We start from the raw sequence: 15686 nt of genomic DNA, 5'->3' as shown, positions 1-15686 counted from the left end.
TTCCACATGGGCGATTTTGTCACAATACAACAGTGCTACAAATTGCATGTATGTAGAGCCCATGCTTTCCTATGGGTTCTTCCACACAAGCGATGTTTTGTAGCCTGAGACACTGCGAGACTACAAAATCACAGCATGCTCTATACTGCAAAGATTTGCAATTTTTTTTTTTGGTAGCCCATGTTTCCCTATGGACTCTTCCTTTGTGTTGCATCGCATTGGATGAAAACGTGTTTTTTGTGCAGTGCGATGCAACTTTCACAGTAGGAAATTCTACTGTCAAAGCCCTAAAATAAGCCCTACATGCATCCAAAAAAAAAAAAAAAGGAAAATTACACATCACCTATCAGGCACTGTCATCTCCGGTGTGCGTCTCCCCTGAAGCTCTGGGACACTTTTCTGTAGACAGCAGATAGCCCCTCCTGGATTGGAGGGTTAAAATCCCTGCCTCCAGGAAGAGCTGGCTGTGATTGATTCTCGAGCGCAGTGGCTCAGCCAATCAGAGCCGGCACTCGATGAACCAATCATTCATTGCATGGCTGTGATTAGTTCATTGAGCACTGGCCTTGATTGGTTCTCGAGTGCTGGCTCAGCCAGCGCTTCCTGGAGGCAGGGATTTTAATTGTCCAATCCAAGAAGGGCTGCCTGTTGTCTACAGAAAAGTGTCCCAGAGCTTCAAGGGAAATGCGTGCCGGAGATGACAGCGCCTGATTGGTGTGTGTGTGTGTGTGTGTGTGTGTGCACATACACACACACACACACACACCCCTATCAGGCGCTGTCATCTCCGGCACGCATTTCCCTTGAAGCTCTGGGACACTTTTCTGTAGACAACAGGCAGCCCTTCCTGGATTGGAGGATTAAAATCCCTGCCTCCAGGAAGCGCTGGCTGAGCCAGCACTCGAGAACCAATCAAGGCCAATAATCAAAATTTATTTTTTTTTTCAATGCATATAGAGCTTATTTTCGGGGTAGAACTTATATGACAAGCCCCCCAAAACCTCCCGGCAAAAGAGCACCACAAAGTCGTCCAACTTTGTAGCAACACAAAAAAACCTGTGATTTTGCCGTGAGAAACCACAGCGATATTGCACAGAACACAGATGCGATATCGCTGCAATTTTCTCGCGTCTGTATTGTTGTCGCCCATGCGGAAGCGGCCTTCTGTTGGGACATCGTGGCAGGGAAGTTGTACCTGATGCACAATCGCACCACCTAACAGACCCTATCAGCAAATAATTTCACAATAACCTGAGTAGAAGACTTTTTTGGAATGGATGCATGCAACTAATAGAAAAAATGAAATCAGAGCAACCTGCAGTTCTTGACAGTTTGGGGGAACATGTGAGGCCTAAGGGGAGGTCTATAGAGGGTGCATTTCTCTGCTGCAAATCAACCACGGATTTTGCTATAGATTTCACCCCTCTACAGTGAAAGTGTTGAGATCGGTTGTGAAAATCCACAAAGAAAAAAAAAAAAAAATAGTTCAAAGACTATACTCTCCAGAAAGTAAATAGCCAAAGCTAAATACACAATGAACAAAACAAGAAAACAAAGCTACGAGATTTCCACTCTGAAGCCTATAAAGAATTCTGAAAGCAGCTGTGAACTAAGTCTGTAGTTCAGTAATAACGCTAAATATTTAATGCTACGATTTACAAACCTATTCAATGTGTTATATGGATTCAAACCTCACACACCCTTTAGACTGAGAAATACTTACTTTTAGGATGTGCTCTTCGGCTTTCTTACTGTTGCTGGCTCCTCCCACACCTGGTGATGCGGTCAGTCCCAGGATTTGGGGAAGTGAGACTACTGACTTTTCCGACTTCTGTAACTTTTTAATTCTCTTCTTCTGTTTTATGTACCGTACCATTATGTTATTATAGACTGCACCCTTATGAGTGTGGTGACATTCATCAATGATGAGGAGGGAAAAATCTGAAACACAAAGCTTAAAATCAACGAATGTAATATAAAGTGCACCGCAGCACCTATAGACGTACACTCTTTGTCCACAAAAAAACCCCAAAACAAGCCCCTAGAAGGAGTTGTTGTTTAGCTGGAAAACTCGGCATGCAGTTACATCTCAGGCAGATATACAAGTGATTAGAGTTGTGGTGTGCTCAGATGAATGGTCTTGTCACCTGGGGCCCTAGAAGTGGTTTCCCCCTTGGCCTATAAGAGGCTCTTGGAGGCTCCTTGTGTGTAGTAGACCTCTTCTTCAGCTTGTGTAGAGCTTGTTGACCACTAGACGCCTCTACGATGCAGAGAAGAGATTTCACCAAGTCACCAGAGTCTGACACAGTTCACTCTGATGAACTTTAGTTTAGGACTGGTGTATTAAACCCCAGTCTCAATAAATCTCCCCTTTTAAGGCCGCTTTCACACAGGTGACAAAACCGTGCGATTTTCTTGCCAATGCGACAGCGCTATGAATCACATGTATGTGAAGCCCGTGCTTTCCAATTGGTTTCTTCACATTAGCGATGTTTTTTAGGCTGATATATTGGGAGAGAGGAAAATAAATAAATAAATCGCAGCATGCTCAATATTGCCATGATTTGCGCTGTTTTGTAGCCCATGTTTCCCTATGGAGCCTTCCTTCCTGTTGCATGGCATCGCACAAATACGCGGTTTTCGTGCGGTGCAATGCAATTTTCACAGTAGGAAGTCCTACGGTTTGCCCCTAAAATAAGCCCTGCCTACATTTTAAAAAAAAACAAACAAACAAAAAACACAATACATTACCTAACAGCGCTGTCTGCTCCGATGCACCTCTCCCAAAGCTCCAGCACACTTGTCTGTAGTCTTCAGCCAGGGCTTCCTAGTGTGGAGGTTCAAAAGGCCCACCTCCAGGAAGAGTAGGCTCTGATTGGTTCATCGAGCGCTCGAGAACCAATCACAGCCATTCCTCCTATCGCTGTCGCCTGTGAGAAAGGCTTCAAGCTATAAATTCTTGAAAACATTGCAGTAACACACCCCAGCCTAGAGGGGGGGGGTACCATTTTTTATTGTTTACCATTTCTTTACTGAAACCATTGTCTCTCATCAGTTTAGTAGTAGTATCAATATTATTCCTATTGAATTAGTAAGCTTCAAGCTTATGCTATCAAATGTTCCTCCTAAATGGCTACATGGAGCCAAGTCGGGAGTCTGTGTACTACACTACAGCTGTTGCTGTCGCCTCGAAAGCAAGTACACCAATTGCCAAGGAAAAATTAAAAAAAAAAAAGAAGATCAAGCACCTAGAAAGAGTTGTTGGAATGGAATGGAATGGAATGAAACTGTGTGATTGTAACATTGATATAAGTAAGTGGTCCAGGGTCTTTTTTCCATTGATGAATCACTTAACGGTGAGATACATCAATATGTTACAGGTTACCATATTCCCATCTATGCTCAATGAGAACAGTAAGTTCCCACATTACTTTCAACAGGATGGTCCACCTCCACACTCTGCTGCGCATGTACGCAGATGGCTGGATGTGCAATTTGCTGGGCACTGAATTGGGCGTAAGTAGTAGAAAGTCTACCAAGGTAACTGGACTTAATGCCTTTGGATTTTTAACTCTGGGGCCATTTGAAGTCCCTTGTGCATGCCGAAACAAAATGTAATATGGTTCACCTGCAATCCTAAAGTGCTGTGAAGAAATATCACCTGCAGTTCCTCAGTATGTACACAAAGACTAGATTAAATGTTTAGGGCTCATGCCCACGGCGGGCTTCGCAAGCAAAATACTGCAGCGGAGTCCGTCACGGCGCCCCCATACTCAGCTCCAGATCTACTGCGTGAGTCCCGCATGTACCGTGGTGTAAATCCATGCGTGAATGCCGCAGCTATAAGGTTCTATTGAACCTAATAGCTTTCTGGCAGCCAATGCAGAATTCCACTTCAGATTTCCGGAAGCGGTAAAAAAACGCGGCATGTTTTACTTTCCACGGATTTATGCTGCGGGGGGTCTCCATTAATATATCATTAATGAAGACTGCGGGAAAACGTGCATTTTTCAGTGTTCACCAGTGGGCGTGTTTTGTTTTTAACGTGGTACTCCCGCAGCGTAAATCCACGGGCGTATCCTGCGACGCTCGTAGGCATGAGCCATTATACATGTATGTTCAGACTTTATCCTCACTCTGTATATGGAAAGAGGTTGTTTTCATGTGGCAATCCCTTTAAAGGACATGTGAAGTCCCACTCTATTGGCCTAAGTTGACAACTGCATCCAGCACAACTCTCTGCCTCACCGAAAACCCACCGATCAGACACTTATAACCTATCCTGTGACTAGGAGAGCAGTTTTAATCTTTTGACAACCCTAATAATGTTGCCACCATACCTGACAGATTAACCCCTTCTTCTGCATCTTCTTCTGCCTGCATTAAGGAATTTTCCAGTATTTGGGCTGTGCAGATAATAACATCATTCTCCATCACGACTCTAGGGAATGAAATCTTCAACTGGGAATCTCCACTTATTTTGGTGACACGATAGCGATCCTTCAGGTATGGATGGAACTCACTACGGAAATGCTGGTCCACCAAAGGAACCTGCCAAAAAGACAACCTTTTGAGGTTTGGGTCTTCAGCATCTCATGTTTATGGCACAGTCATGATATTAGTGATAATATCCATCGTGATCTCTTTTTAATTCAACTTTCCCATGTATCATAAACAACAAGACATATAATTAATAGGCACATTCTATACCTTGTTGACCAAGACAATAACTTTTGCCGGCAAGCCTTTTCGTTTTCTTTCGTCAAGATGGTTTCTTGCAATGTACACCGCTACCCTGGTTTTCCCACTTCCTGTAGGCAAACATATAATGATGTTCTCTCCATCCAAAGCTGGTTTGGCCACTTCCATCTGGTAATCGCGAAGTGTCATTTCACGGGCTGGAGAGGCTTTGTCTCTGCTCCTACTGGGCTCATGTTCTACTGTAAATGAAATTCAATGTTATAAAGTTTAAAGGTTGAGGTAGCCATTCTCCATGGTTCTTTGTAATAAATGACAACACTGCGTGTGCAGGGTTGCAGGTCACCATACACATACAATATCTGAATTCCATTACCAATCTGAAATTAAAGGACATCTTTAGACATGGACCAGTTGAAAGACATTGATGGTGAGAGTCCACCAGCCAAGAACAGAGATGGGGCATCACGGCCCTTCTGAAATCAGTTGGCATTTGTGTCAGTAAAGAGGACTGTGGCTGGAGGTTGGACTAGAAGTGGCTGATTTAGTAATGTTTTCCCATCACTTTTCTATTAAGAAATAGAATAAATAGCATTAGGTACAACCTAATGTTATTTAGTAGCAGGCACCACATTACCCAACCAACATGCACCCATTGGTGATGCAGCATAGGCTACACTAAAATGTTGATCATACCTGAAAAAGGGTATACCATTATGTCATTATGCCATGTATCCCTTACAGAACACGTCAAACACAAGGTCCGCGGGCCGAATCAGCCCCGCCACATCATTTTATGTGGCTCGCTAGCCGTGAATGAACCTAACAGGCATTCCACTCACCTAGCCTGCAACAAATGTCTAGCGGTGGCCGTACAGAGCCTGCGACTGCTGACCTCTCCTCTCCGGTGTCTGTGTGCGCTGAGGTCAGTGGGATGCTGCCCAGCCAGGGGTCAATAGGGAAGTTGCTATTACTTCTGAAGCCACTATTTGGGGCACCATTACTAATGGGGCCACCGCTATAGAGGACACTTACTACTACGGTCACTGTGGGGGTCACTATTACTACTGGGGTGACTGGGGGGGGGGGGTCACTAATAGTACTATTACTGCTGGAACCCTTATTATCACTGCAGCAACTATGGTGGTCACTATTACTGTACATCCTTACAATTATAATCAGCCCTTTAAAGGCAACCATAAAGCTAATTTAGCCCTTGGTGAAAATGAGTTTGACACCCCTGCCTTAAAAGTATGTCATTTAGCTAGTGGAGCTTATGGTCCAATTCACTAAACTCAAAAACAGATGAGAACTATATGAGTAGACTGTAGGGTATACCCTATGGAACCAACGGTACTGCTCTCCAACAGGGCACAAGGGGGTGATGCGTGGTAAAAACTAGGACCCAAGTCTTCTCTACGGGACTATATGCTCTCTGAAAAAGCCATCTGACCTGACCTCACCATTTGCATCCTCCTCCTAACCAAATTAACCTCATCCTGTCCAAAGCTTCTGTAGTCAGGCAACCGCATAAAAATGAAGACCTCAAAAACCCATCCATGATTTACCATGATCAAGTGGGTTTGGGTTCTTCTGTTTCTTCCCAGACAAAACAGTTAATCTGATATGCAAATAGGAGATGGTAGAATGTCTTTAAGTCAATGTCAGACCTTTTAACAGGCCTTGTAACATGACTGGGAATATAAGCCAAAACCAGAGTCTTCTCCAGAAGGAAAAAAGATAACCATGTACAGTCAGCTGTTTCAGGGTATATGCCCCTCATCAATGTACAGTAGGTTGTTGGCTGGCTGGGTGAGTGGCTTATAACGTGGGTTCAAGAGGGGTATAGTTTCTGATGAAGGGCAAAAACCCTGAAACAGCTATCCATACATAGTTATGCTTTCCTTCTGAAGATTCTTGGTTTATATTTCTGGTCTGTTAAAAGGTCAGACATTGACTTGCAGGAATGCTAATACGTGGCTCCATAGAGATATTATACCATACTAGGGAACGGGGAGGGGAAAGGGGAACTTGTTATTTGTATCAACCTTGAGTCAACCTTGAGCTGGCTGCCTGAACCATGCAGGGATTGAGGTTAGGACTGCATTTCTGCTGCCTTAACCCTCTGTGCCACACGAGGCCCATAGGTGCTCACTCTAAGGAGAAACTATACTCTTCCCAACCTCAGTTAGGGCTTTCTCACACGAGTGTGTTTCTACAGTGTATTCCACATGCGAAATTTGGTCGCGGAATACACTGTACTCCCATGAAATACGGATGCAAGAAAAATTGCACCATGTTCTATCTTGGTGCGTATACATGCCAAGATAGTGCAAGGCGATCGTCGGCCCGCAGCAAGTATGCAATGTCATTGCACACTTGCTACGTGTATCTCTCGCGGGCGTCACACGGCGAGATATGATACTCTTGTGAGCCCTCGTCTTAATCTGAATGATAATCTGTCTGGTCATATGATGATATATACCACCTCCTCTTGTATTATTAGATACCATGACAGATTTGTTATCCGCCATTTTGGAAGACTCTTGACAGCCCAATATAATCTAAAATATTAGCAAAAGCAGGTGCAGCCAAGAAATTTTGCGAAAATACTTAATTTACATTTTTGTGGTGATTTTAGTTACTTTAGGGGTACTTGCTTATTAGCAACCAAAATACATTGAAAAATAGAGTTGAACACTTCATAGCTTCTACTCATTTTTAGCGAAGAGCTAAAAACTTAGATCTGACGTTTGCACCTGTCCAGTAGTTTGAAGTGTTGCTGTTGCTAAGCATTGACAAGGGCAAAAAGATCATAAACTAATCTGTTGACTGTATGATCTTTTACGCTGAAGCTGTTCTGTTCTCCATTGTGCATTGACATTAACTTTGCAAAGAACTCACGTGGACAGAGATGCTGGGTTGGAATTATCACCCCCACATTACATACTGTATTCTAAACATGAAATGAGTCATACAAGCACATGAATCCTAATAGTGTTCTGCACTACTAAACAGACTCAATACTTAGTCATGGATTGTGTTTTTTATTCATATGTAGGCCAAACATAACCTAACTGCACTGCTTGTCGAGACCTCAGTCTATTTCACATTGCTAGATAATGATCTGCTTAAAGGGTTCTCCACTTTAGACACCATCTACTTGTTAGAGGGTGCTTTAACTATATGCTACTTACAAAGTGTCCCCTTGCTGAAATCCTCAGTGATCATTTGTAATCTGTGGGGAAACCTGTTCAATTTCTCTGCAGCGCCACCACAGGAGAGAGTAAGCATTACACAGTACCCACTCACAAGAATAGATAGAAATAAAGAGAAAGATCTACGCCAATCTGGGTATAAACTAAATACCTGAGTAATCTGATGGGTTGATGTGTACTTAAAAGGGTAGTGCCAGGACGTCAAAGTTTTGTGTTTGATTGGTGAGGGTCTGACTACTGGGAACCCTGCCAATCATGACAACAAGGGGGAGGGGAGGTGTCTTGTGTCCTGTTGGAGTGGAGCAGAGATGAATGGAACTGCAGTGGGCATTTGCGACCGGACCTCTATTCAAAAAGGCAGGACATGGCACCCCCCATTTTCATGATTGGCAGGGGTCCCAGCAGTCGGACCCCACCAAAAAGATATCCCCTTTCCACAGGATAGGAGGCAAGTTAAAATTTGGCATAGCCCCTTTAGCCTGTCAGGATCGCGACCATCGTCTTCCCTCATCTCTTCCCACTGGGGCCAGAAGCCCCCTTCACTCTTCCAATCTCATCTGTGGGTGATGCTGCATCTTTCATTGTCCTAGAAATGCTGTCACTACCACCTAAAGGGTGAATGTGTCCGCTCCGCCTGCCTCTTAAAGGGCCAGTGAACACACCGTTTTCCAGTCCCGAGCCAATCCAGAGATGCTCCTGTTTATTTTAAAGGCACCTTCTCCCACTGGAGGCTACCAAGCAATTAGTCTCCTAGCATGCAAAGGAGTGTTCAGTTTGTTTTCCTGGTTTTGATCTATGCCTGTTCCACTCAAGTTTTTCCGACTTCTCCTCTCCGGATTTCAGCTTATTAACCATGTTTACTCTGTCTCCTGTCTTTCCTCAACGTTGGCCTGATTTGTGATTATGAAAGTATTCCATCTGTCCTGAGCTTGGCTCTGCTCTTCGACCACATCTTTTTCTATACCCTTTGGTACCACGTTACAGTAAACCTGATCTAGTTGCATCAGCTGCCTCTTAACTAAGATTATTTCTGAGGTTGGTGGGGATAAAGGATGAAAACTGGGGAAGCCCAAGCGCAGTCCCTAGAGAGGATGGGTGATACAGCTGCAGTATCTCTCCCTCAATCGGTGTCTGAGACTGCATGCTGTGAGAGGGGAGAAGGAGCAGCAAAAGAGGATGTGAGATAGGTTCAGAGAATACAGCTCTTGCATCACAGCAGGAAGAGAATGCCCATTTAGCAAGTATAGAAAGAGGGTAAATGAACCGTGTGTTAGGACCGGCGGTTCTCGGGGTCTCCGTGCCCGCACTGCCAGTGCTATCACCCGGGCTGCTGGGGTGCGGTGCAAGAGAACCCCGGTCTGGGTGATCTCCCCTGGCCGCCGCAGTCTTGGGCACTTTTGCTCTGCTCTGTCTCTGCAGGTGCCAGGGGCTGTTTCTCCCAGTGTCTAATTTGGTCCTGCTGCTGTCAGACTCCACACCCAAATCAGCTGCTGGGGCAGTAGTTCTGACAGCATTTAAACTCCTCAGTTTCTCCTGTTCCTTGCCAGTGTATGTTTGTCTCCAGGCTACACCCACATTATTGGATTCCCAGCTTTTGACCCACTTGCTTCGGACCTGACCTTGCTTTTGCCTGACCCCTTGTACTGCGTGATCTCCTGTTGCTGACCCAGATTGCCTGACCTGCCTTTGTGTTTACCTTGTTTGTCTGTAAGTCTGACTCCTGCCCCGCATCCTTAGCAAGGTTAGGGACTGGCGCCGAGTTGTCACCCTAGGGCCTAGCCTAGGGGAGCAAGCAGGTAGGGACAGGGGTTGCGGGTAGTTTTCAGGGACTTCCAGTTACCTGGACCCCAGCCCCCTGACACCATTTCTGACTGAATTGCATCTAACTGCAATCTAAGGGGCGGTCAGTGCAAGAGATGTAGCGCAACAAACGTCCATGTTGGGGCTGCTACATCTGTTGATGCATCTGACTAAAAATTGATTTTTAAGCTCCCTTTTGTAAGGGTAGACAAACTTTAATGTTTACATCAATGACATACAATAAAGTTAGAAATGACATTAAGCTCAAGACTAAAATGTGTTTCTTCACAATAGGGTCATTCGAGATAATTTACTGCTAGTCGAAAAATCTAGCGGAAAACATTGCGTCACGGCTGTCATGGATCATGTTGCATTACCAACCGCCTACAAAGATTTATGGCCCAGTGTAGCTCATCTGTAAGACGGCAGTACATCCTCAGCTGCGGGAAGATTTGGAACCATTTAGAGAGTTACAAATGTTCTTCTCTTATTATGATGAGCATTCTTTTCAAATACAAAGCTATCATTTGCCTAGAACACTATGTGGAGGAGTGATTTACAGAATTAGGCAATCTTTCCATTCCTACATGCCTGGATACTTAGGATACAGAATCATCCCTAGTACGGACGGATATGTCATATCAGAGGTTAATCTGATGGCACAAAAGAAAACAAACAAGTAAGGACCAGGTTACACAAGGCGATCTCCAATAAGTATATGTAGGGAGTAGAGCAGCACTATTGTTAGCTTGGTGTAAAGGCGTTTTCCCACTAATGACTAAAACTTATGATCGCTGAGGGTCCAACCCCCGAGACTCCCAGTGATCTTGACATCTGCACACCCCGAATACCCCATATGAATGGAGTGACGGTATGCATGCTTGACCACCACTCCATTCACCTCCATGGGAGTGAGGGAGATTGATGGACTTGGCTATCTTTCTCTGTCCCATAGAAGTTAAGTTAATGGAGCAATTCTCAAGCATGCGCACTGCTGCCTCATTAACATGGGGCACTTGTGGTACAGAATTTGCGGTAGGTCCTAGCAGTCGGACGCTCAGAGATCAGACATTTAGGCCTCTTTCACACGGGGCGACAGATATCGCTGCAAGAAAATCTCAGCGATATCGCATCTGTATTCTGTGCGATATCGCTGCGTTTTCTCAAGGTGATATCGCAATTTTGTGTCGCTACAAAGTCGTGCGTTGCACTACAAAGTTGCACAATTTAGTAACACACTTTTGGCAGGATATTCAGGGGGTGGGGGGTGGTTTGAAATATAAGCCCTACCCTGAAAATAAGCCCTATCTGCAGTGAAAGAAAACTACATTTCCTAACAGCCACCGTCAGGTCCGTAGCACGTCTCTTCATCTCCAACAGACCTGCTTGTAATTTTCAGCAAGCACTTCCGGGCTTGGAGGTTCAAAATCCCTGCCTCCAGGAAGCGCCGGCTGTAATTTGTTCTCAGCCAATTAGAGGCAGTGCTCAATGAACCAATCACAGACATTCAATGGCTGTGATTGTTTCATTGAGTGCTGACTCTGATTGACTCTCGAGCGCCGCGGCTTAGCAAATCACAGCCAGCGCTTCATGGAGGCAGGGATTTTTAACCTCGAAGCCAGGAAGCGCTTGCTGAAAACTACAAGCAAGGCTGCTGGAGAAAAAGAGGAGACGCGCAGCGGACCTGACAGCAGCTGTTAGGCCTTATTTTAGGGCTTTTACAGTAGGACTTTCTACTGCAAAAGTTGCATGGCATGAAAAGCGTGTTTTCGTGCGATGCAACAGAAAGGAAGGCTCCATCGGGAAACATGGGCTGTAAAACCTCACAAATCGCGTCAATATTCAGCAACCCACGATTTTTTTTTTCTCCCAATGTAGCAGCCTACAAAGCATTGCTGATGTGAAGGAACCCATAGGAAAGCACGGGCTTCACATACATGTGATTTGTAGCAATGTCACATCGAGAGAAAATAACACGATTTTGTCGCCTGTGTGAAACCCGCCTTATTCCCTAACCTGTGGATAGGGAATAAATGTCATTAGTAGGAAAACCTCTCTAAGGGGTTTTAGAATATTAGAAAATAGGGATGGTTTTTCTTTTTTTAAACAAATAGCGCCCCTCTTATCTGTAGCATGCATTTAATATCGCATGTCCGTCCTTTCACATGACTAGGGCAGGAAGCTGCAGTACTAGACGCAGCCAATGTTGTGACGCCGTTTCTTGAAAAACGACCTTTATTTTTTACATTTCGTAAACCCCTTTAGAAGGATTTTTTTTTTTCACAATACTAAGTGATGGCTTATTACAAGACTATGGCATCCCTTAGGCTCTGATCACATCAGATTTGTAGTTTGCATTAACCCTTTGCAATCCAATTTTGGATTCAGGGTTTCCTAAGGAGCTTTCTCTTTTTGCCATTAACCAATGGTGCCGTCTGCTGGCTAGAGCCAGTACTGCGGTATGGGACATGCTGGAGAGGCCCCCCACAACAGAGCGGCCAGTGATATACAGTAAGAATACCCTGCTGGACGGCTTCCGACATCGGAGCTGTACAGCCTTCAATCAGAAGGTCTTCAGACGTCAGACAGTGGATTGGAAAGGGTTAAAGTACCAGATCCATTGCATGATAGCCCCTAGCAGCACACTGCAGACTTATAAAGGAGTCATTTAGTTCTGTTATAGTGTCATTTTGACTCAGAACAGTGTTGTATGCTCAGTTCTTCTCTTCCTACTGGAGCCTATAACACAGATGTAAACTTCAGTGGGGTCCATGTAGATCAAGCATGGATAATTCTAGACCTTCACTCCTTTCTTATGATCTTAATTCCTAATAGCAAGCAATAGCTAGTCAAACTTTTACCTGACTCTGTGCCGCAATCAAGGTTTTTAGAGAGGTTTGCACAACTGGCATCCAAATCTAAAAGAAAAAAAAACAAAACACAAAAATAGTTAAAAACACAATGGCAGCACTGCCAGGCATGCGAGTTGTGGTTTCCATTAAAGTGCCAGATCAATCTCATGACAGACACCAACTGCGCCCAATGGACCGCACTGACCTATAAGGGGTTGTTGGGTTTCATCATGGTGTCATTTTGCCGAGAGGAATAACACTGGATGTTGAGCTGTTCTTCTCGGCATACATGATAGAATCTGCAATGGAGGTTCCTAATGGAGCCTATGAACCAGATGTGAACATCTGTGGGGTCCGACTCCCCAGAATCACACAATCTTTAAAATTAAGGGGCTGCAGCAGTAACTAAGCTCAACAGCCCCCTTGCAAGGTTTCCTTGTACAGCGGTGATCTGGCCCATTTTATAGTCCGGCAACTACAACCCTGATAATGGGTAGAATTCTAACTCAATGGGGAAAGCTTATTGCCTTATTGCTCCATGTAGGTCAATCTTGCAGAACTGTGAACTTTCATGGCTTTTATAGGACATTCATTTGAAATGGTAAACATTGGAAAGTCAAGGTTTTACCTGATTTTTTGTGGTAGTCGAGGTTTTCAGATGACGTGCTGCAAGCTGCACCCAAATCTGAAAGCAAAAATACAAAAAAAAGAGTAAAGAGCAGTACGGCCTGGCATGAGATAGTCTTTGGGGAAGATTCATGAAAAGCAATGGAACAGGGGGCGTGGCTTGGTACGTGACCGAGACGGCCGTGTCTACATAGGCTCCGCTCGGTGCGACCTTCAGCAACTCACACAGCATCGGAGGGCACTTTCTTTCCGGACATATCGCTGGGAGAAGCCTTACAGCACATGGCGGCATCAAGGAGAAAGACTTCCAAAGCCACCCCGTCCCGTCTGGAGGAGTTTTTCAGCCCGCGCGCTCCGCTCCCGGAAATGGCGGCAGACGACACACCAGCGCATGTATCCAGCGACCGGGTAAGGAACTCTCTCATCCCCCCCGTCCCGCTCCCTGAACATAGCGCTGTGACAGACAATAAAGGTGAGGCAGCGGGAGGACTACAACAAGGGGAGAGAGTAAAAGAAGGAGAAGTTAAAAAGAAAGCTAATATCCCCCCGGGCCGTAACATAAAAAACAAAATGGCCGCGGCCACGCTACAAGGAGGTCCCCTTGTATCTGCCTCCAACAGCCCAGCTAAACAGCGGCAGAAAATGTCTGGTGATACGGAGGGGGAGAATCCTGAGCCACCCTTTTCATATAGTGTGGGGGAAGGAGAAATAAGCACTCTAACTGCAACAGAGAAGCCAGCCTCTGAACTCTACATTAAAGAGGCTATATTGGCCCTGAGAAATACGATCCAGGCGGATCTGAAAAGTTTAACTCAGCATGTCGACTCCTCAATTTCAGGGGTTAACAACAGATTAAATACTACAGAAAACAAAATGGAGGAATTAGTAAAATCCCACAACAAGCTTATTGACGCGCACTACGATTTAGAGAATACTGTTATCAAGCTGCAGAGTAAACTAACAGATCTCGAAGATAGAAATAGGCGCAACAATATTAAAATAAGAGGCGTCCCCGAGCAAATTACCAACACTGAAATTCACGATTATGTTAAACGCCTGGTACAGAGAATCCTTCCAAATATCCCGGAGCACGAGCTCCAGATAGACAGAGCGCATAGACTGCCATTACCGAACTTCCTGAAAGAATCTAGTCCAAGAGACATTATAGCATGTTTACATCATTACAGTACAAAAGAGGCTCTTATGTCCGCAGCAAGAAAACTGAAAGTTTTGCCAAGTCCCTACTCTGAGATCCGCCTGTACATTGACCTCTCTCAGGCCACCATGGAGGCGAGACGCAATTTTGCTAATGTCACACTAGCCCTGAGAGAGGCGAAAATCCCATACAGGTGGGGCTTTCCCACAAAAGTGATAGTTTCAAGAGATAATTCCGTGCATGTTTTCCATGACCCCTTGGCAGCAAAAGCTACGTTAAAAATATGGGGCATAAAGATGAGCGACTCTTTACCCGCCCGTGCAGAGGGTCGTTCTGAAGGTACCCGGGCGAGAGCCACCGAGACGCCCCTTCCACGCATGGACACTTGAACCATTTACTTTCTTCCATCAAGCCCTACCGTGATAAGGTCTAGCAGACGTGAAGGTTGCGCGCCTTCGTACTCCTGCGAACTTTCATCCCCCCCAAATGAGTATGCATGCTTTAGCGTGCCTATTTTACCTCATAATGCTACGCAGCTTGCGTCGCATTTACATTGCTCACCTGAGCTGGTTTTGTTCAATTTTCAGCTGCATGGTTTTCTATCAGACCAACAAATGTTATGTGAGTTGTGTTTGTAGTTTTGTGTTTTCAGGCATCACTTGCTACCGGAGGTTCCTTGCTCCTAGCTCCGCAGAGCCGTTTCATCTGCCATGGCATTGAAAATACTATCCCTGAATGCCAATGGGTTGAATTCCCCACATAAAAGAAGTTCCGTATGGAAGGAAGCCATTCGATGCGACGCAGATATTGTATGTATCCAGGAATCGCACCTGCTTGACACAGATTGTACACGCATGTCACACAAGAAATTTCCTCATGTCACATATGCATGTGCCCCGGGGAAGCGAGCGGGCGTTATGGTTGCAGTCAGAGATTCCACCACGTTCAGTGTTGAAAAACAATTGTGTGATCCTAGAGGTCGTTATATAGTAATGGTGGGCTCTCTGAATGGAACACAAATTACATTAATTAATATTTACGCCCCAAATACAAAACAAATTCACTTTCTGAATAAGCTTACAAAAAAAATCTCGAAAATAGCAAAGGGTCAGCAGATTTACTGCGGGGACTTCAATTTAATACCAGAGTGCGATATTGACTCCACCCATATTCCTTCAAAGAGGACCCCCTCTCTTGGAAATTGGCTTCGGAGGAATGCCCTTCTGGACACTTTCCGTTGCCTTAATGCGGGGGCAAGAGAATACACATTCTACTCACCGCGCCACAAGTCGTTCTCCCGTATTGACCTATGTTTGGTCGATAGGTATCTAATCT

The 15686-nt window shown here is 45.0% G+C and overlaps 1 protein-coding gene across 2 annotated transcripts in view; it reads right to left on the bottom strand.

Annotated features, from left to right (window-relative positions):
• The window catches only part of IFIH1 (interferon induced with helicase C domain 1), a 58574-nt gene that overhangs the window by 19173 nt on the left and 23715 nt on the right, over positions 1–15686 (bottom strand). The window contains exons 4-8 of one of the 2 annotated variants that reach the window (XM_066575933.1): positions 13197–13253; positions 12578–12634; positions 4711–4940; positions 4341–4551; positions 1724–1941 (exon numbers count right to left, since the gene is read on the bottom strand). In XM_066575933.1, the coding sequence (XP_066432030.1) occupies positions 1724–1941; positions 4341–4551; positions 4711–4940; positions 12578–12634; positions 13197–13253 (773 nt within the window). The remainder of the gene's footprint in view (positions 1–1723; positions 1942–4340; positions 4552–4710; positions 4941–12577; positions 12635–13196; positions 13254–15686) is intronic. The other variant, XM_066575934.1, reaches the window with a different exon arrangement.

The sequence above is a fragment of the Eleutherodactylus coqui genome, chromosome 8 (assembly GCF_035609145.1).
Source record: "Eleutherodactylus coqui strain aEleCoq1 chromosome 8, aEleCoq1.hap1, whole genome shotgun sequence".
NCBI classification, from domain to species: domain Eukaryota; kingdom Metazoa; phylum Chordata; class Amphibia; order Anura; family Eleutherodactylidae; genus Eleutherodactylus; species Eleutherodactylus coqui.
Note: the sequence above shows the minus strand (reverse complement) of the source record. Positions and strands in the feature narration are given on the sequence as shown.